Here is a 21,077-nt window from a genome sequence, read left to right as displayed (position 1 = left end):
GAACCGCCTAGAAGTGGTTCTCCTCTAACAATCGGGGAAAAAATATGGAGTAAGTCAGAAGAATAAAAGAAAAATAAGCTAATAATCATAAAAGAAGCACTATTTTACCCCAATGACTCCTTGGAAAATATTGAGTATCTCCTGTTCTGTGACTGGCTGATTTGTGGCTTCTGGATTAGATTTAGATGCAGGAGTAAGTATAGAATTTATGTACACGTCAATCAGAGGAAGTAATTGAGGATGGAGTGGAGTGGAGGTTTCACACAGCTGCCTATAAATCCAGTCCTAAAAAAGAAGGTTACAGGCACGAAATCAATTACGGCAATAAGAAAAAGCAAGCAAAATTTCAAAGCACATATAATTTGACATGATTTATGAATCAGTGAAACTCACTATTAACTTGCAGCAGTTAATAATAATCTACTACCCAATTTCATAATTGTCTTTGATTTAAAAATACGAAATACTTTTATATCCTAATCAAGAATATTGTCCAGTAGAAGATAAATTTACAATGATGAGTCTGGGTTTTGTGTTTGGACCATGGGTTTCTAATCTACTAGTTTTTAAGTAGCACGTAAAACACTGTAAGTCCCTGCTGTGTCTGTATTTAGAGCACCACACTGTTATCATGTAAGACCCCACAACAGAAAGGAACTTAGGGAAATGGACAGTTCTTCACGACAAACACTCACATAGATTAGGAAAGTGGCTTTCACAGCCACTTACGGGAAACTGTCACTTAACTACCTACACAGAGAGGCCAAGAAGAAACGCTGGGTGTACATCTGCACTCCTAATTCCTATCTATTTCACTTGCTAAAAATATAAAGCAGAAAATACAGTCAAGCTGGAAAATAACTTCACTAAATCATAAAAACAAAGAAAATTAAATGGGGTATATCAATGTATATATTGTTCACAGTTGTTATAAAGAAAATAGCCTCATGGTAATGATTCAAACAGATACGTTTTACCTCTTAGGAGTCAGCCTTTTCTTTAGGGGAACTTTTAACTGTTTAATATGGCCAATTGCATAACAAATTGAAAATACATCAAAATATGTACAGGTGAGGTGTCAGCTGTCTTGCGACAAACATACAAATGCTAGTCATGGCTATCCAGCAACTTTCTCAGTTTGGTGAACAAAATCAAGTATAGAAAATGGCTAAATGCTATTATTGAGAATTTAAAGGGATTAGTACTATTGTACATTTTGTAAATAAGTGAACAGTTACACTGTTTCAAAAAATCTGAAATTAAGAGCTTAATCACCATGACTATATAAACAGGTAGTAACTAGGCACATTTCACACACAGAATCCACGGTAAAGGTCTACAAACTGAAACAGAACTGGGAAAAGGCATTAACTTTGGTTGCAGCTTGAAATATCAACGGAAAGTCATACCTTTATGGATACTTTGTGCTTGGTAAAGGAACGACTCCTGAGCAGCTGGTAAATACAATGAATAGGCAAAAAGCCCGTAATGTTGGCACTCAGGTTGCTGGTGACAGGGACCCGAACTGCATGCGCTGTGACAACCTAAAAAGGAAAAATAGTATTAATACTTACAATAGAACCAAAAATAAAATTACTCTGAAAGAGGGAGAATTAGCCAGGTAGACTTTCAATACTTAATACAAATGTGGTCCTTAGAAACGAATAATAAAAACCAATTACACGATTTAATTATTTTGAGTGATGAGACAGCATCATACATTGAGGGAACTTTTGTAAAGTTCTCTACTTCTTAAATTTTGTTTTTAAACAGATATGTTGACAGGGGTATAATAAGGTAAAAAATAATAATAATATGTAAAATTTGGAATCATAAAATCTGGGCTCAGTGACTTTGGATAAGTCATTTTATCTTCTGAGCTTATTTTCACATCTAAAAAATGGGACAATACTGTCTTACCTGCCTCAAAAGGCTTTTGCGAGAGGGAAAAAAATTTTTTTGAAAACGTATGAATGATAAAGAAACAAATATATACAAACAAGAATTTTCATTGTTATTCTCATTATGTCAATGCATTGACTGCTGTCTTTCAAAGACCCTCCCTAAAGTTGTCTTCCAGTTAGTTCAAATTAAACACATAAAAAATAACTTATGAGTCTCCTGTGTTCCATGTGTGACTGTTCTGTAGGAGCGTATGTGCCCTGAAGGGAGAAGGGAGAGTTTGGTATAGGAATGAAAATATTAACTACCCAAAAAGAAACAACAGTTACGGATCTATGATATTTTAAAATACTTCATTTTTTAAGACATACTTATTTTTGTATTCTGAAATTTAAATTGACAAAAAAACCTGAGAATTAATTGTAAATTTCAGAATAGTCTCTGTCACTGAAAAAATAAAATATTATTAGGATTACCCATGGACAAAAGTGCTAAGACCAAATAAAAAGAGGTAAATATAAGAATAAGGAATTTGGACCCTGGCTTTTAATCTAGTTATAAATGAACCCGACAGTCTAAAGGGTTAAACAGGTGTCTATTTTATTTTTCTCCTGATAAATGCAAATGATAATCCTACATGAGAGCCCTACCATCAATATCTAAGACATCTTACATAGCTACTCAGTCTTCAAAATACATAAATTCAAAACATGCTTTTATATGTAGTAAAGAGCTTTAAAAGTAAATTTTAAACAGGATTATCATTTACAGAAATATCAAAAATTAATAAATCATCACTGGAAACTAAGAAGAAATAAAAAGACTGTATTATCCTCTTAAACTAAAATATACAAAGTTTATCCCCAATGAATGTAGTACAAGAAAGTTAAAGTACCTAAGAATAAAGTTAAAACAAGTACCTGCTCAGTAAAAATTTCCTGTGTGAAGATAGTCTTCATCCTGCTCAGGGAGCTTGGCTTAATCACAATCTAAATCAACCAAAAGAATTTCAACAGCATGTAAAAATAAAATATAAGAAGCACAATTTTCTCTGGTAAATTTATTATCTAAAATGACTGTGATATATAAAATTAATGTTCAAATATTCTATTTCAGAAATGGCTTCTCCAACCCAACATTAAGTCCCATGTTTTTCCTCAGAAATTGAACCACCGTATAAATGTACTTAATAAATACCATTATTGGCATTTCAAGTCAGTGGGAAGAAGTGAATTATTCAATGAATGGAGATAGGATAGCTACCTTTCTGGATAATAACATACAAAGCTTTGCACACAACACCATACCCAAAATAAACTCCAAATGGATTAAAATTTTAAATGTAAAACATGAGGCCACAAAAACACTAGAAGAAAATATAGGTGACCATTTCTATAAACCAGAGGAAAGAAAAACTTTTCTAAACATAACAAGAAAGTAAGAAACAAAAAAGAAAAACAATATACTACACACATAGAAAATATAATTTCACATGGCAAAAGAAAAGTCAACTGCAACACATTATACTTCTCCACTTTTAAAGACGGTAAGGATTATAAGATACATTGCCAATTTAAGAGTAGCTTTTCAAGAAAAAAAGGAGGGAAAGACCACCATGTTAACATTAGACATCAATCGTAAAATAAATCCCAGTTTCAATATTGGGTAAAGTAAGTGTCTTGAAATCAATGAAATATAATATATAAAGCATAATGGCAGGTCATTTACATATAAAGAGCCCTTTTGAATCAGTAAAAGAAAAAATAAGTAAAACTCCTTTTGGAAAAACTGGGACATCAATAAGCCTTGCACAAAAGAAATAAACCAGCTAAAACACAGATTTTTAAGAACTACCCCCCCCAAAAAAAACCCACTATAAACTATAACTATAAAAATAATAATAACCAGCTTCACTAGTAATCAAAGAAATGCAAAATGTAAGACCATTTCTCATCAAATTTGCAAAAACAAAAAGAAGGGTAATGGCCAGTGACGCTGAGAGTTTAGGAGAACAAGGCACTCTCATTCATTAATGAGAACAGTCAAACTGCTATCATCCTTGTGGAAGACAATTGGCAATACTCATGAAACACCTTAACATCATCATATTCTCTTACTTAGTAACTACTTTCTAGAATTTAATCCCACGGAAATAATCCCAAAAGTGTTTAAAAACATACATGTATGAGTGCCTGCGTATTTACATGCATAATGATATTCATCTAAGCATTATTCAGAAATTGGAAAATGTACATGGCAAATAAGAAAGGATCCATTAAGAACGTCATGATCGGCCCATATGATGGACTACAATGCAGCCACTGAAAATTACATTGTATTAGAATATTTATTGACATGAGGAAGTGTTCATCAGACATTGATAAGTTCTTTAAAATTACAAAATATGCCTATCAATTTAAAGAAAGAACAGATACCAGACCATTAACAGTAGTTGATATCTCTGAACATGGAATTACATTTTTCCCTTCTTTACTATGTTTTCCAAGGTTTTTACATCGAACATCTGCTATTCTTGTAAATAAATGTTTTCATAATGTATTTTTCCCTTAGAGTTCCCAATAAAGTTTCAAACTATTAAACAACAGAAATTACCTCAAAATGAAAACAAGCTATTTACTTAACACCACAAGAAAACGTCGAGATTACAAACACCTTTAAAAAGAAGATAAAATTACCTTCATCCCCAAAGTGGAACAGACCAAGTCAATGATAGCACTAAGTTGGTTGCTGTGAAAGTACATGGCCACCAATAATAACATCTCCCCAAAAGAAGCAGAGACGCCTGAAGTACTGTTGAAACACAAAAGAAAATATGAATTTCCAAAGAGAGGATAAGAAAAACGTACTCAGCTCACTGAAACAAATGAAGTCACCTTACCTCTCAAAATAAGCTTCTTCTTTTATCATCCAACTTAGCCACACTACCATTAGCTGCTCCTGTTCAGGTGTACTGTATAAAACATACCAGAAGCCACTGGGTTAAATCACATATATGAACACAGGAAGAGAAAAGCATTCTGCAATCATTTTTGGTAGAAATTACTTTTCCTTCCTTGTTTTGAAATTTCAATTCAAATTAATTGCTTGTTGAATTGGCCTCTCTCACTGAGATATGAAGTAGTTTTAGGGAAGAAGAATGAAAACTTTTGTTTTTCTCCATGAATATGAGTAGCCAAACCCTCTCAAAATCTCAGTTACTACATTTGCAGGTTGGAGAGAGCAAACTTCCGCACATTCCTTGGAAAAGCAAAGGTCCCTTGGGATTAAAATGTTAGAAAACTGTGTATGTTAACAGCTGATATTTATTTCATACAGAAAAACATCTCATGTTAATCATCAAAAACCTGTCACAAACTGAGTACAAGGGCAGTAAAACAAGTGAGACAGATCATCTTTTACCTGGAAAATGAAAGTTGGTTTATAGAAGCATTTTTAGCAGAATTCAAAACTATAGAGAAATAAGTGATCACTATTCAAAAAAGAAAAAGAAAAAAGAGACAGCCAGGGGCTCATCAGAAATGAAAATGGTTATAAAAATATACCAACTTATATAATGACTTGTTTAAAAAGAATTCTTAGATTTAGATTGAAAGGTACAAGTCAACTTTGATTTGTAAGAATAATTTTCAGGGGGAGGGTATAGCTCAGTGGTAGAGCACATGCTTAGAATGCATGAGGTCCTGGGTTCAATCCCCAATACCTCTGTTAAATAAAAAAATAATAATAGTAAATAAACCTAGTTACCTCCCCCCAAAAAACAAAACAAACAAACAAACAAACAAAAGAATACTTTTCATTGATTTCCTTCTATTTCATTGCAGTGTAAACAGGTAAAACAAAAGCAACCACAAAGCCTGCTACCCAAAGCTAAGAAAATTAAAAAGGTCATTCTCAACCAGACCTAAATCATTCCACCAAAAAGAGACAGTGTTATGTAGTAAAAAGATTATAGCCTTTAGAATCTTTGAGACCTGAGTGGGTATCCCATCTCTGCTAATTAGCGTGATCTTGAACGAGAAATTTAAATAATCCTTCTGAACGTTAGCTCCCCTACCTATAAAATGAGACAAAAATACCCACCTTACAGAAGTAATGCAGATGAGATGTAATGCTTAGAAATTACTTCAGGTAAAAAGAAAAGAAAACATTTCATTTCATGTACTTAACTTCACACCCTCCTGAAACACACCACTCAAACTACATTAAAGAGATTTTCTTAGAAGGTGTAAATGCATAGGATGATGATACGGGACAACAACACAAAATCCTGGAAGCTAGAGCCCATATGGATGAGTGGTACCTGACTTAATAGACAGAAGAAAGCAGAATACTAAACTGGCAGGAGGGAAAACCAATCCAATAAACCAATGCTTTCTAACACAGAATCCCCAAAGGGCTGAGGAACTGACAGCTCCAGGCAGTCCTGGGAGTGAGAATAAAGACAGAGACTAAAGGCTGAGATCTCCCAGCCCTGAACCCTCACTTTTTAACTCTGCTTATGGGTCTCTTGTCAGGCCTTCACTCTCCAGACAACAGTCTCCTCTGAGACTCTGAAAAGCCCAAGAGTTTTTCATCTCTTCATTCAAAAGCTTTAATCTCCTTTTTAGTTTCCTACTCTTGAATATGAACAATCAAAAATTATCAAACCTCTGAAAAAAGTTTCTAACTTGAAAACGAGAGAACAAAAAAAGGCAGAAAAAAAGAAACTTAGAGAAAAGAAGCAGTACAAATAAAACCCCTCCATCATTATCATTAATATCAGAGAAATCATGTCACCAGGAAGCAACAGACACTATAAAGAAGAAACAATCAGACAATAGAAAAGAGCTCTTAGGAATTAAAAACTAAATAGGATTATAAGACAAGGTTGAGAACAAAGCCTGAAAGGTAGTGTAAGCAGTATGTTCTAAAATTAGACTCTGGTGATGGTTATACCACTTTGTAAATATACTAAAAACTACTGAACTGTACACTTTAAAATAAGTGGATTGTATGGTATGTAAATTGTGTCTCAATGAAGCTATTTTTCAAAAAAGCAGAGCACGACAAAGATAAGGAAAATAGGAAAGAATACGAAAATATGATGATCATTTCAGGAAGTCCAATATCCAAATAAGAAGTTTTAAACAGAGAAAATTCATGTGGAAGATATTATCAACAAATTCGTCCAAGAAAATTTCCTAGAACTGAACAACATGAGTTCCCAGGTTGAAAGGGCTCTCTGAATACCTAGGACAAAAGACAAAAACAGACTATACAAAGGCTCATCACTCAGAAATTCCAAAACCCTAGGGACAAAAAGCTAATCCTACGTGTTTCCATATTTAAAAAGAATAGGCCACAAAAAGGACCAGGGATCAGAATGTCATCAGACTTTTCAACAGTATCATTGGAAGTTAGAAGACAGTGGAGCAAGACTTTCCAAATTCTCAAAGGAAATTACTTCCAACTTAGAATTCTATACCCCATCAAACCATCAGTCAAGTCACAGCAACATTAAAACATTTCGAGAAATACCCAGTCTCGAAATACTTTACCTCTCACACACCCATTCTAAAGAAGCAAAATGAGGGAGCAAATGAAAAAAGATGGAGACACAAGATGGAAGAACCAGGAGATCCAACAAAGGAGAGATGGGGCAAGTCCCCCAGATAATAGTGTAGAGCAATTGCGGGATGAGAGCTGCGTCCCAAGTGCAGAGGTAACCAGTTCAGCGTGGAGCAGGTCAAAATGCTCCAGGAGAGAGTTCCTCAAGAAAATGAAACTGACAGAATACCTAACGAGTCTGAACATCTCGAGAGGAGGTTTGGATCGGCAGAGAGTTTGAGATTGCACTCCCGTTAAGTACACAGAACACCAGGCAAATGAAAACAAAGAACAAAAACACAGGATAATTATCAATGGAAAAACCAAGTTTTGCAGAAGAAAAGAGATCATCTACTGCATGGCTGAACTTCCAACAGTGCCATACAAACCACTGTGTATTTGCCAAGGCAAAATAAATGTAACTGTACTGGGAGAACGGGAAGATAGGAAGGAGATGCAGATGTGCTGAGGACAGAGAGACAAGAGAGAACTAATTCCTCACTTTCATAGTAGGAAGCCAACAAATCCTCCTAAAACTGAAAAATCTATATGTAGCAAATACAAACATGTTATTTAAAGGTGTGCTAGGAAAAACCAAAAGAATCAGCCAAAAGAACTGAAAGGAGTTTCCTCTAGGGAAGGACTGCTGTTTGTCGTAACAAATCTTGAAGAACCGTTCTGACGCCTTTAAACAACGTGCACACGAAACTCTGATAAAGATAAATCAAATAACTGGCACACAGGAGATGCCACTGACACCCTTTTACTAAATGATAAAACCAACGTTCAGACCTAGACCAATTTTTGTAGTAGGCTCGTAATTAACGCTATACGTGTGTTTTAATAAATAAGCAAAAGCAGATCTTGAGAAAACAGATCAATCATATAGTCAGGTACCTGACAAGTGTGGAGAAGGCCAGCAGCATGCAAAAGGAAAGCGAAACAAAGCGAACCCCAGCGGGGGTGGCAGGAGGGCGGCTTGTCATCAACTGCAGTAATTGCTCAGCTTCCTCCTCAGTTGGTCTAAAAAAGAAACATTATTAATTAGGCTTTACTTTTTTCAGTTGCGAGAAGGGAAAAGAAAAAGGGACTTCCCAACAGTTTAACTCTTCAGACACAAATCTTGAGCTTTATAATGATACCTCACTGCTTATGAAATCTTTAACACCTTAAGATGTCAAAAGCAAGACTGTTGCGTTTACATTCAGGGTTTTCCCTCAGACGCAAATACAAGCAGTCCTCACTTTGCACAGTGGTATGCGCAACAGTACGGGACCAGAAAAACAACCACACAAGCTGAAACTGTGTATCACGATCTTAATAATCAATGTAAAAAATGACAACTGTTCCGTTTTTTTGTCAAAACATTAAAAATCCTGCCAGTTATAATGCATACGGAAAAATTTTTAATGGCAAAATCAATATTTATATACATTCTATAACTGAAAATATTAGAAACACTGGAAATTAAAGTGTTTTCTTTGTAAAAGATTTATCCAGAGTAGTTTGAACAGCCTTGGGTTGGGGAAGGGTGTAGCTCAGTGGTAGAGCACGCGCTTAGCATGCACAAGGTCCTAGGTTCAATCCCCAGTTCCTCCATTAAAAACAAATTAGTAATCCTAATTACCTCCGCATACCCACAAAAAATGTAAAATTTAAAGAAAAAAAATGTTAGACAAAAAAGTATTTAAGTGCTTAAAAAAAAAGAGAGTAGTTTGAACAGCCTCGAACCTTCTCATTGTGTAACTTGACAAATTATCAGACCCCCTTCTAAGTTTGGACCAGCTTCCAACATTTTCTTTGTACTTTCAGTCAAGAACTATCTGAGAGTTCCTTTAAAGTGAAGACTTCTGCCAGCATCAATCTTCTGGGTCTTTATCCTTTTTGTCACAATGACTTTCCTCATTTCTGTTGACAAGTTCTCCTTCACGAAGTTCACCTAGCTACGTATCTAAGGCCTCTCAGATGGCAGCAGTGTCAACCTTCTCACCGTCAGCTCTTTCTTCTATTTACATTTGGTTTAAATGTCACTTCCAGTGTTACCACTTTTTGTTTCCTTGCTACACTTTCACTTTTATTGGCCAATTCCCTCTTTCAGCTATCCATTTTTGCAAAATATCGCATGGGTTTATTCACTGAGACAAGACTCCGCTTGTCTATTCATGAACTGAGTCATAGTTGCACAGTGATCAGTCGCCAACAGACTTTAAAAGAAACGATGTATGTCTGTTATCTACGTAGTGATTTGTAGCTTGAAAAGCTCTCAGCAAAGTTTGTTCTTTATATAATAATTTGGGTAATGTATCATTAGTTGTTGAGGAAGCAGTGTTATTCAACTAAAGTGGGGTAACTGAAACCCATGTGTATTGGAGACATGCAAAGTAAGGACTATATGTACAAGAGCTGAGGACATTATTCACAAGCATGTGGTACAGTGACCAAGAAAGCTTGTGCTTAATAATCACATTCTATCAACTTTAAACAATTTATGATCTCCGTTGTAAAAGGAAACAGAGATTTACTTCCACTAGCTTCACGGGCTAGGTGAACGATCTCTCACAGATCACTCTTTATAGCCATGTCAAGCTGTGGTAAAGTCCTACGTTTCTTAAACTGCTTTGGCCCCTCTCACATTTACATAATTCTATTTACAATCAGACTGAAATAGATGGATACATCCCAGCTTGGAATGTTTGGCCTTAGGACTTCGTTCTTGATATAGGCCAGCTCACTTCCTGACCCAATAGAAAACCCAAATCCTCTGTATCAAAGGCCTATGGCTCACTTTCTTGACATGAGAAACAAGCAAGTAAAATGATAAAAAGGTAAAATATCAAATTATGGAATACTTGAGTCCGGCGATCCCCATCAAAGCACAGTACAGACGTAAGAGCGCACTGGCTTTCACAACATGTTCTTCTTTCAGCCCCGAGTACACAGACACGTTGGGCTCCAGCTCCATGTCCGCTTCTTCCACAACGCGGGTACTTCTCACTGTGGGGAGAATGCCCATCAGCTCCAGAAGAAGCTGCCTTCTCATTTGCCAAAGGACAGAACTACTGGTCTCTCTTTTTCTCTGTAAGAAATATGGACCACAAAAGGAAGAACGCATGGAGCACTTACTAAGTCAAAAAGAAGCCCAAACAAAGCTTTCCAGTTAAACACTTGAAATGACCCACCTGAGGAGGCTGTCGTAACTGCAGGATCTCATTTTACTCAGTCGCACAAACCCTAAACTCACTGGCTCATGTGACGAATACTCTACCCACACTAATTTGGATTGGTTGTACTGAAAACACCCATTAATGGCAATTTGAACTGTAAAATGTCACATGAATGATGCTTTCAAATACATAATGATTAGGGGAGTTGTATGTGGTGTAATCAAAGTGCTCAGATTTTGGAGACAGAAGATCTTAGGTTCAAACAACAGCTGTGCTATGAATTGACCGTGCACTGTTAGTTACATAAGTTAACCTATCTGAACCCCAATTTCCTTAAATGACAAGGAAATGAATATTATTACTCCTGTAATTAGGAGTTTACAAGTCTCCCACCCCCACAGTTCTTCGGGCAGGGATAACGTCCAGTCCTCTCTTACTCAGCAGGGCCTGATGTATTGTGCCTGACATATAGTGAGCACTCAACAGCTGTTAAATGGGTGAATGAACGAACAAAGATAATAAATATGAAAGCAGTTCTAAATTGTAAACAACTAGGCAAATGTTAGTTATTATTTTTAGAGTGTTTCAAAGTAAAATATGATAAGCCTGTTTTAATAGTAACATTAGGTTCAATATAAGAAAAGTTTATTGCACACAGAAGACAATTTCAAACAAAAGGAACATATCAAGTGCTCGGCACAGTGCCTGACATATAGAAAGTGTACAACAAATGTTAACTTCCTTTTCAGAAGTAAAGTTTAAAATCACCTTTTTTGGGGGGAAAAGGTATAGCTTAGTGGTAGAGTGTGTGCTTAGTGAGCACAAGGTCCTGGGTTCAATCCCTAGTATCTCCATTAAAAATAAACAAACAAACAAACCAAATTACTGCCCCCACAAAAAAAATAAATAACTAAATACAATTAGTTTTCAAATAGGCTAGAAGTAAAGTAAAACTTGGATATAGAAAAGTATGGTGAATTAGTGGCATTTAAAAAAAAAGACTGAAGGATCTAAGCAGTACACATGCTACTATCAAGCTCACTGACCTCAACCAGTTCAAAACCATTCTGCATGAGCTCCTTTGTAGGAATAGGACTCTATTCACAGAGTTGGCATGAGAAGTTTTTTGATAAAGTGCAAAATTTTGCAAGTTAAAAACCATTAGAAAATACAATATATATTCATCAGCAGATGAATGGATAAACAAAATGTAGTAGGTATATATAATAAAACATTAGCCTTAGAAAAGGAAATTCTGATCCATGCCACAACTACGGATGTTGAAAACATTATGCTAAGTAAAATAAGCCAAACTCAAAAAAAAAAAAAAAAAAAAGAAGAAGAAATATTGTATGATTCTATTTATATGAGGTATCTAAAATGGGCAAATTCACAGAGACAGAAAGTAGAAAAGAGACTATCAGGGGCTGGGAGGAAAGAAGGATGGGAAATTATTGTTCAGGGGGTACAAAGTTTCTGTTTGGGATGATGAAAAAGCTCTGAAAATGATTAGTGGTGATGGTTCAACAACACTGTAAAGGTACTTAATGCCACTGAACTGTACACTTAAAAATGATTCAGATGGTAAATATGTAATATATATTTTACGATAATAAAAATATTTGTAGATATAACTACATTAAAATTACAGATTAAATAACAACTTATTTTGAAGACCTAATGAACCAAGTTTCATGAGTCTGATCCAGAAACCTAGAGATTACCAAAACTCTTTCAAGGGATCCAGAAGATCAAAAATATTTCCTTACTAATACTAAGATGTCATTGGCTTTTTTTTTACTCTCATTTTCTCACAAGAATGCAGTGCAATTTTTCCAAAGGCTTCTATTAAGCCAGACATTAAAGAGATTTGCAAAAATGTACAATAATACCAATCTTCTCGCTAAATATTTTTTGTTCTCGAAAATATGGTTGTTTTTCATTTTTAAAAAATTTACAATCATATTTAATAAAGTTATTGTTATTTTTAAATAAATTAAATAAACAGTTCCAAAGTTTCAGTTTTCATTTCCAATATGATAAGTATCAATAGATAAAAGCTTATAAACAAAAGCTCTTTGGTGTCATCATGATATTTTTTTAAATGGTAGGAGGTCCTGAGACTAAGAAGTTTGAGCGCCATGGGCTTAATGACACCATTCTAAGCGTTTCTTCCTCTTTTACTAACTACCAAAATATCCTGATCCTTGGCCTATACAGATATTTCTCTCTCACCTGCTGTCCATTTCGGATAAAAGTTCCAAACCAAGTCCGGACTTTCGCATTTGTTCCAAGAAGTAGACCACTAACAAAACAAACCAAGTCACTCACTCCATCTTCACTAGCTTCATTTTTAGTATGATCCAATGTCAAAGCCACTCCAAGACCAGGCAAGTGACATTCTTCCACCTAACACAGCAGCGAAAACAAATTGAACAATTGAACTCATTATCATAAGGAAAGGGGCCAGGATGCTTCAGAATCGAAAGCACCTAAAGTTTAGAGGAAGACATATCACAAAATAGAAAAACCCAGAAAGCAGGTAACACATCCATAATTCTAAATCTCTGTAAGATTCTAAAACCATTTCAAAAAAAGTTCCTGGTCCTAATATAAAGACTTTTGTCTCATAAAAATAATAAGATCTCTTACCACCATGCCTCGGACCTTGAGGGCCTGAGAAGGATTCATTTTACATAAGAAGCGTAAGGCATCTGTCCTGCGCCTTCCTCCAAGACTTTCTTCATCCTGTCGTTCTCCATTTTTGATCAGGCCCCTACAAACTGAACATTTAATAGTCTCTATTACTTAAAGCTTTGTAAGTAAGATGTAAGAAACAATTTTTTCAGCCTTGAGAATCAATTGTTTATGTAGATTAGACACTATAGAAGAAAAGGATCAGGAAACTTGAAACCAAATAATAGAAACTGGTCAAAATAAACCAAAGAGTGAAAGGACACTGCAAAAATGAACAGTGATCTGTGGAACATCAGTCAAACATATTTGTAATTAGTGTCTCCGAAAGAGAAACAAAATGAAAGACAAATATGTATTTGAAGAAATTTTTCCAAATTTGATGAAAACTAAAAACCCAGAAGTTCAATAAACTCCAAACATAATAAACACAAAGAAAATCATACCAAGACACATCATGATCAAATTTCTGAAACAGTAATAAAGAGAAGATCTTAAAAATAGGCAGAAGGAATTAAAAAAAATAAAAGTAGACAAAGGGAAAAAAGACACATGTATAGAGGAATAGAGATAAAAAGTACCATAGACAACAGAATGGCATCCTTAAAGAGCTAAGAGAAAATGTCAACCTAAAATTTTATACCCAATGAAAATATCTTTCAGAAATGAAGGCAAAATTAGGTTTTTGTTTTTGGTTTTTGTTTTAGGAAAAAAGCTGGGAAAATGTGCTACCAGGAAACCTGCCTTTAAGACACATTAAGGGAAGTTCTTCAAGCTAAAGGGACATTATACCATATGGAAATGGGGAGCCACACAAAGGAATGAAGAGCACCCAAAATGGTAAATGTGGATAAAGAAAAAGACTTTTTTCCCTTATGTGTTCAAAGTCTTTAAAACATAAGTAACTGTTTGAAGCAAAAGTAGTAACAATGTACTCTGAGGTTTATAACACATGCAGAGTAAAACCTATGACAACAATGGCACAAAGGACAGGAGGGGGAAATAGAAGTATATTATGTGACACATGAATAAGTATAAAATCATTTGAAAGTAGACTGCCCTAAGATAAAGGATGCATACTATAAACCCTACAACCAAAAAGAAAGAAAGAGCAAAGAAGTATCACTAATAAGACAGTTAGTAGATAAAATGGACTCCTAAAAAAAATCCAATCCAAATAAAGAAAGGAAAAGCAAATGAAGAAAAAAGGGAAAAAACAGAAAACAAAGAGCAAGATGATAACCATCACAATAATTGAATTAAACGATCTATGTAAATGGTCTAAGCACTCCAATTAAAAAGCAGACTGCCACTTAAAAAAAAAAAAAAATCAACTGCACCCATCCTCAAGAAATCTACCTTAGAATTTTTTTTAATTTAAAAATGCATACACCAAAAAAAAAAAAAAATGCATACACCATGCAAACACTAACTGTAAGAAAGCTAATATGGCTGTATTAATAACAGGAAAGTAGACTTCAAAAGAAGGAAAATTACAAGGAATAAAGGACATTTCATAATGAAAAAGAAAAAGGCTCAATCCATCAAAAAGATATGACAAACCCTAAATGTACATGGACCCAGTAACAGCTTCAAAATACATGAAGGACAAACTGACAACTGAAAAGAAAAGTAGACAAATCCACAATTTTTCTTGGAGACATCAACACTCCTCTCTCGGTAACTGATAGAACAAGCACACAGAAAATCAACAAGGACACGGTATACAAAGGGCTTTTACATACCAAGTAATATTTAATGCATCTCTTAGAAACACAAGGGAAATATTATCAGTATCTCCATTCTATAGACGAGAAGATAAGTATCTTGATGGAGATTACACAAAGAGTGTGTGACCAGAAATCATGACCCCCAGATCTAGCACTTTTTCCTCCGTGACTCTCAATTTACAAATTGCCTTGCTCAATAAATGTTATTTTTATATCACTCAGACCCAAACAACAATCTTCAATCACCAGCAGTTTGAAATAGAGGTGAAAATTTCAGTTGATTTTTCTCAATTTCTACCCTTTACTTTTCAGCAAACTGATAGCAATAAGCTGAAAAAACAGAGTTCTGACTCCCAGTATTTCTGATCATATATACGTCGTATTGACCTCTGGCTGTTTCACAGATGTATGTCTTCTCCCCTTCGTTCCCTGAACGTAGAGATTATATCTTCTATTTCTTTAGTATTTTTTACTTCCCTATTATAGATTGGTGACTAAGGGCAAAAAAAAAATATTTTTTGCTACTCATTTATTGTACTTAAATTTGTAATCTCAAAACAATTTTGAATTCTTTAAACTCAGTATTTCTACAATGAATACTAATAAATTTTCAAAAAACAAAATCTCAAATAAAACCCTGTAAATGTTTCTTCTTAGCTCAAAAAAAAAAAAGGTCCTATACATGCTCGTGCAAATCTCTTCAATATCTCATTTTAAAATTACATTTACCTTCATTAAAACTATCAGGAACATTGGCCACCAACAGACACAAGAACCAGGCACCATTTCTGACGTGCAGCAAGGCTTCAGCTACATCAACTATAGGAAGCAGTGAAGGGAGCTCTGCAAGAAAACAAAGCCAGTGTTACTGGCAAGGAGTACTGACATTTCACTTTATTGTACATTAAACGTCTTTTGACATTTCACCGATGTTCTCTAAAAGCAATTAAATTAGGGTGCTTACTTTTCATAGTCCAGCGCTAAATTGTCCAGCAGGAAAGCCACCAGCCACATATGACTATTAAAATTTAAATTAAATTAAAAATAGTTCAGTTCCTCAATTACACTAGCCACATTTCAAATAATCCATAACCACATGAGGCTAGTGGCTACTGTACTGGACAGAACACTGCCATCACTGTGGTGGACAGTATTGGTCAAAAAAGTTTTTTTTTTTCCATGCAGATCTCTGCAGTTTTATGTCTTGTATCCTTTAATTCTGATCATACCTACTACCTATTATAAGGAATCTGGAAAATATAAAAAGTGCAAAGAATAAAAATAAAATCAACTTTAATCCCTTCACTCAAATTTACTAATTTAAAATATTTTATTTTAATCCCCCAATGAGTATCACTTTTAACAAATCTGGGATTATATTCTCCTTGCCATTTTGCCCCTTGCTTTTTTCATTTAACACATTATGAAATATTTTTGAAAGTATTAAATTTCTTCAAATACACCATTTTGATGGCTGAATAACATGCCGTACTATGGAAATAATATAATTTACTCAATCATTGTCCTACTAGTAGTCATTTTTGACCTAACTTTTTAAGGTAAATTTTTTTCCTTTCTTTTTCAATAAGGTATACATTTTTAATTAGGTGACCCTTAAAATAACACAACATTCCAGGTTAAGAAGTTACACAGTAGTTAAGAAGTACAAGAAATTATATCTTAATGTATCAGCACTCAATACCGTACCTGCTTGTAAAATACAAAGCACATCCGCAGCTTCCTCTAAATAGACTGGACTCTCAAATAGCTCAGATGACTTGAAAAAAAATTCTCCACTCGACTCAGAGACCTTAAAAAAAATGAACTCTGTTAATTTCAGGTGATGAATTAAATCCCTTACTATTTCTGTAATTATTTGTTGCACTTACAGACCATGTCTCTTAATATGTCAGTAATATTCTGTAGAATATGCCATATTGGATGAATCTGTACCAGTTGAACTACAATTAGTCAGTCACATTAAGTATTATTCCAGTATGGGTCTTGAAAAAATTATTTCTATATAAATATTTCGAGACTCCTGGAATTAAAGATAGGACGAGCCAAAGAAATGAACTAGGAATGCCACCTACAAAAGTTGTAGTTCAAAAAAAGCTAAAAAACTATAAACTTAAAGCAGTATAACAACTATAAATTCATGTTCTGAATGAACTGTGGGAAAAACAAATTATAAAAATGAAGTCAATGAAAGTACTAACTTTTTTGAAAATTTCCTACAGAAGTTTCGTCCCTACATTTACCACATGCCGAAGAGGGCTGAAATGAAAACCTGGAAGCCTCCCAGAGGAGGAAGCTCACTTATTTTATTAGAGCCATCAAGTGAGGCATTAAGAAAAAGCTGTAGGAAAATATGAGTTAAAATTAAAGATTAAAATTAATTATTTAAAATTAAGACATTTGCTTCTCAAACTCTGGGGCCACTCTCATGTAAGACATTTTTATATGAAGATCCAATTCAGTTCTCTGTATGGTAACCTCCGACATTCACAAATTTAAAATTCAGAGTTTCAATTAACCATCATTATCAAAAAGTCCATGACCCAAAGGAATCTATGTACACCTGAAACTAATACAATGTTGTAAATCAACTACGTTTCAATTAAATACATAAATAACCTATCATTTTGCTGAGATGAGAAGTTGAATAACCTTCATTAGCGCACAGGAACAATTCAGGCATCTAGTGAGTGAGGCTGGCCAAATGTCCTTCATCCAAACCTGCTCTGATCCTCCTCACCCTGTTATGTATGAGGTAAGTAATTCGTTCAGTGTCTAAAGGAACCACATACATTTTTCACAATATTTCATGGGGGAAATTATATCCTATAGAGATATTATCAAATTTGGTCATCTATACAAGTCTTGAGCTATATATCCTTCCAGATATCAAGAAGCCATGGTAGGGACTCTACACAGAAAAAACAAAACAAAACAAAAAACACCCTTATGATAGAGAATACAGAATAGGCATAAACGAGAGAAAATAGTAATTAAAAACAAACAGCCTTCAAGGCAGGCATTTAATATCCTTCCAAGCCTTTGAAAGGAAAACGCATGACAACTAGAACGAAGTGTACAAGAGGATGCAACCTGCCGGTCTTCTTGCCTGTTTCTACTTTCTATGTGTAGACATCAAAGCAGGCATATTTCAAGCTGTTATGAGAATAAATGCACCTTGTTCATAATTGCCAACAGTTCACTAAGCACAAGACGCAGTCGGCGAGGGGAATCACTGTGTTCAAACTCTAAAGTCAGTCCGTGCTGAAGCTGAGATACCAGGATGCTCTCTCCACTGCCTCCGCCAAGTTTATGCCTAATAAAGTATAAACATGTAAAACAATTATGAGAACACTGGCACAGAAATAACAGCATAAAAATTATCTTTTATAGAAATAATTTACAAAAGGATGTATGAATTCTTTTCATATATTTCATAAATGTATTACTTCTGAGATACTATTTAGTTCATCTATTTCGGGAATTCACAGCCTATATAAAAACTCCATCACAAGTGATGGTTAACACCCACTTCCATTAACAACTGTGGCTCATTACTGGATTCACAGTGGGCAAGGATGGATGAAATATATGCCCAGAATTTTGGGGAATCAGTGAAAGCTTAAAAAGCCCCTTAGGAGATTCCAATAAATCCTTCTACTCAAGAACTTACCCTACCCACTTACCACCGAGAGTAACTGATCTAATCAGTTTAGCCTGAATACAACACTGTATGTAGCCAGTTTTCTGCACAACATTTTACAATATGGGATTCCAGAGATCCTAGAATTTTAACTATAAATAAAAAAGAACTAAGAAAACTGCTCTCCAAAGTTTAGAGTGCAATAAGAAGCCCTAAAAGCTCCAAGAAATATTTGATTCCCTCTTCTTTAGCAAATCCAAGTAAATACCAATCCACACACTGTACAACATTACATTACCTAAGCTGCTGTTCTTTGCTGGCATCTTGTTCTAAAGCATGGAAGTCCACAGACAATAATGCAACAATAGAATTGACAGCTTCCACTCCGGAGAGAAGACGAAGGATGAGTTTTTTATCCTGAGCCCAGCTTTGGCTCTGGTCAGCAGGTGCACAAAGTGCCATCCGCACTAAGCAGGGCAGGAGAAGTCTTAATTCTGGATCACTTAAAGATGCCAAACGAACAACATCCACCTTCTGCATTGCCTCAAAAGCAAAAGGACTGACAAACTGAAGGCTTGTACACTCAGTCATTATCACTGTTGATCCTAGTGGTTAAAAAAAAAAAAAAAAGACAAATTAAAGGAGAGGTATAACTCCACATGTATGAACGCCCATCTTTTTAAGAACTCTGAAAAATGTGCTCTATCTTTAATAGGTCTCAATGCTGCCAATATTTCTGATACAATTAAAGGTCCCCTATGTTTCTACTGACATCTGGAAAATAAGAAAACAGAGTATACTAATGTCTCTTCCAGCCTTAGGGATCTTCTGTTCTAATACTGTCATTTTACAAAGGAATATGAAGCCCAGAGAGATTAAGAAACAGGCCGAGAGTAGTACTACTAGTTAGTGGCAAAATCCAAGGCTGAACCCTCATCTACTAAATCCCAGTCCAAGACTTTCTCCACTAACCAGTCATGAGTGCCACCGTGTAAATAAAAGTAAATGAATAACGTCATTAAGAATGCTCCTCTGGGGGATATAGCTCAAGCGGTAGAGCGCATGCTTAGCATGTCCTGGGTTCAATCCCCAGCACCTCCTCTAAAAATAAATAAACCTAATTACCTCTCCCATTCCCACCAAAATAAAAAAATAATTAGATAGTACAATGATAAATAAAAATATTAAAAAAAAAAAAAAGAATGCTCCTCTTCTGTACCTCTTTAGTTTCACATGCCTACCCAACATATATAAAGAACTATGAGGGTTCTCTTTCCCACCCTCCACGAGTCGGTGGAAGCACTGGTAAATCGCCTCACTAGCCAGAAGCAATGTCAGGTTCAGCGCTCTGGAGACCGTAACACTATCCTATACCGTCTGTTACTTGGTTTAAAAAAAAAAAAAAAAAATCCAGCTGTGGCGGTGAAATTAGCTATGGTAGAACGCGGAGTCCCACTTGGGCACTTCTCTGTCTTCAAGAATAATCAGAAACAAACAAAAGGGCAGGGAGCAGGGAGCCAAAGCCATGTCCTCTGAGACCTACAGACTAGCAGAATCGTGGGTTACAGAGCCGCGGGCAGGAACGTGGGTTTGCTTACAAGCAAGAGGAGCTGGCCTTTTAACAGAGGGGCGGGCTGAGCAGAGGCGCCCAGACCTGTGTGCTCACAGGTTTCGCCCCGGGCGGAACTAGAACCAGTCAGTCCCTCTGGCTGGGAAAAGTCGGGCCGGTTGCGGACCTGGACCCCGGACGCTGAGGCCTGAGAAGCGGAAGCTTCATACCTTAAGATCTACCCTCCAACCTCCCGGGGCCCCACCGGAATTCCGCGCCCTAGTGGCGGGACGCCGTGGAAATCGAGAGCGGGGTCCGAAGTTGGGCCTAGGCGATAATCCGGATTCCCCAACCCCAGCTGTGCCCTGAGCCGGCCTGGCACCAAGATCACAGACGCCACGACCAGTCGTGCCAGTGGTGCGATGGGGGCTGGATGGGAACACTGCACAAAGGCAGAGCCCAGACTGAAGAGAGGGGAAAGCGGAGGGGACTCTTTCAACCTGCACAGAGCACCTTCATTCATCCCCAGCGTCTGGCTCCCGTCGGCCACCGTACTGAACTGAGCAGAAGGGTGGCTACGAAAGGAAATCCAGAGGCGTTGGCGATGACGCAACGGCGCGCGTGCGCGGCCCCACCCCTTCCTCCCCCGCCCACCTTCACCCTGGAAGATGCAGGACGGTACTGTCTTCGAGTCTGTCTTTCCTCCAGAGCCTATCAGCTGAGTCTTTTCAGGTGAATAGTTAAGCCCCTCCGAACTGGAGTTTCATCAC

General features: G+C 36.0%; 1 protein-coding gene and 1 non-coding gene across 4 annotated transcripts in view; one reads left to right on the top strand and one right to left on the bottom strand.

Moving 5' to 3' along the window:
* The window catches only part of INTS2 (integrator complex subunit 2), a 44,040-nt gene extending 23,169 nt beyond the window's left edge, over positions 1-20,871 (bottom strand). For 2 of the 3 annotated variants that reach the window (XM_010990452.3, XM_064494992.1), the window contains exons 1-14: positions 20,808-20,855; positions 19,057-19,363; positions 18,293-18,431; positions 16,805-16,907; positions 15,827-15,940; positions 13,326-13,456; positions 12,909-13,082; positions 10,359-10,585; positions 8,407-8,532; positions 4,802-4,873; positions 4,599-4,713; positions 2,823-2,891; positions 1,410-1,544; positions 109-285 (exon numbers count right to left, since the gene is read on the bottom strand). In XM_010990452.3, the coding sequence (XP_010988754.1) occupies positions 109-285; positions 1,410-1,544; positions 2,823-2,891; positions 4,599-4,713; positions 4,802-4,873; positions 8,407-8,532; positions 10,359-10,585; positions 12,909-13,082; positions 13,326-13,456; positions 15,827-15,940; positions 16,805-16,907; positions 18,293-18,431; positions 19,057-19,363; positions 20,808-20,826 (1,908 nt within the window). In that variant the 5' untranslated portion in view covers positions 20,827-20,855. Of the gene's footprint in view, positions 1-108; positions 286-1,409; positions 1,545-2,822; positions 2,892-4,598; positions 4,714-4,801; positions 4,874-8,406; positions 8,533-10,358; positions 10,586-12,908; positions 13,083-13,325; positions 13,457-15,826; positions 15,941-16,804; positions 16,908-18,292; positions 18,432-19,056; positions 19,364-20,807 lie in introns of all 3 variants that reach the window. The other variant, XM_031468023.2, reaches the window with a different exon arrangement.
* TRNAS-AGA (transfer RNA serine (anticodon AGA)) lies at positions 5,556-5,628 on the top strand. Its single transcript has one exon. It is a non-coding gene; the product is annotated as a tRNA-Ser (tRNA).
* Positions 20,872-21,077: the final 206 nt, after the last annotated feature.

This window comes from Camelus dromedarius, chromosome 16 (assembly GCF_036321535.1).
Source record: "Camelus dromedarius isolate mCamDro1 chromosome 16, mCamDro1.pat, whole genome shotgun sequence".
NCBI classification, from domain to species: Eukaryota; Metazoa; Chordata; class Mammalia; order Artiodactyla; family Camelidae; genus Camelus; species Camelus dromedarius.
Note: the sequence above shows the minus strand (reverse complement) of the source record. Positions and strands in the feature narration are given on the sequence as shown.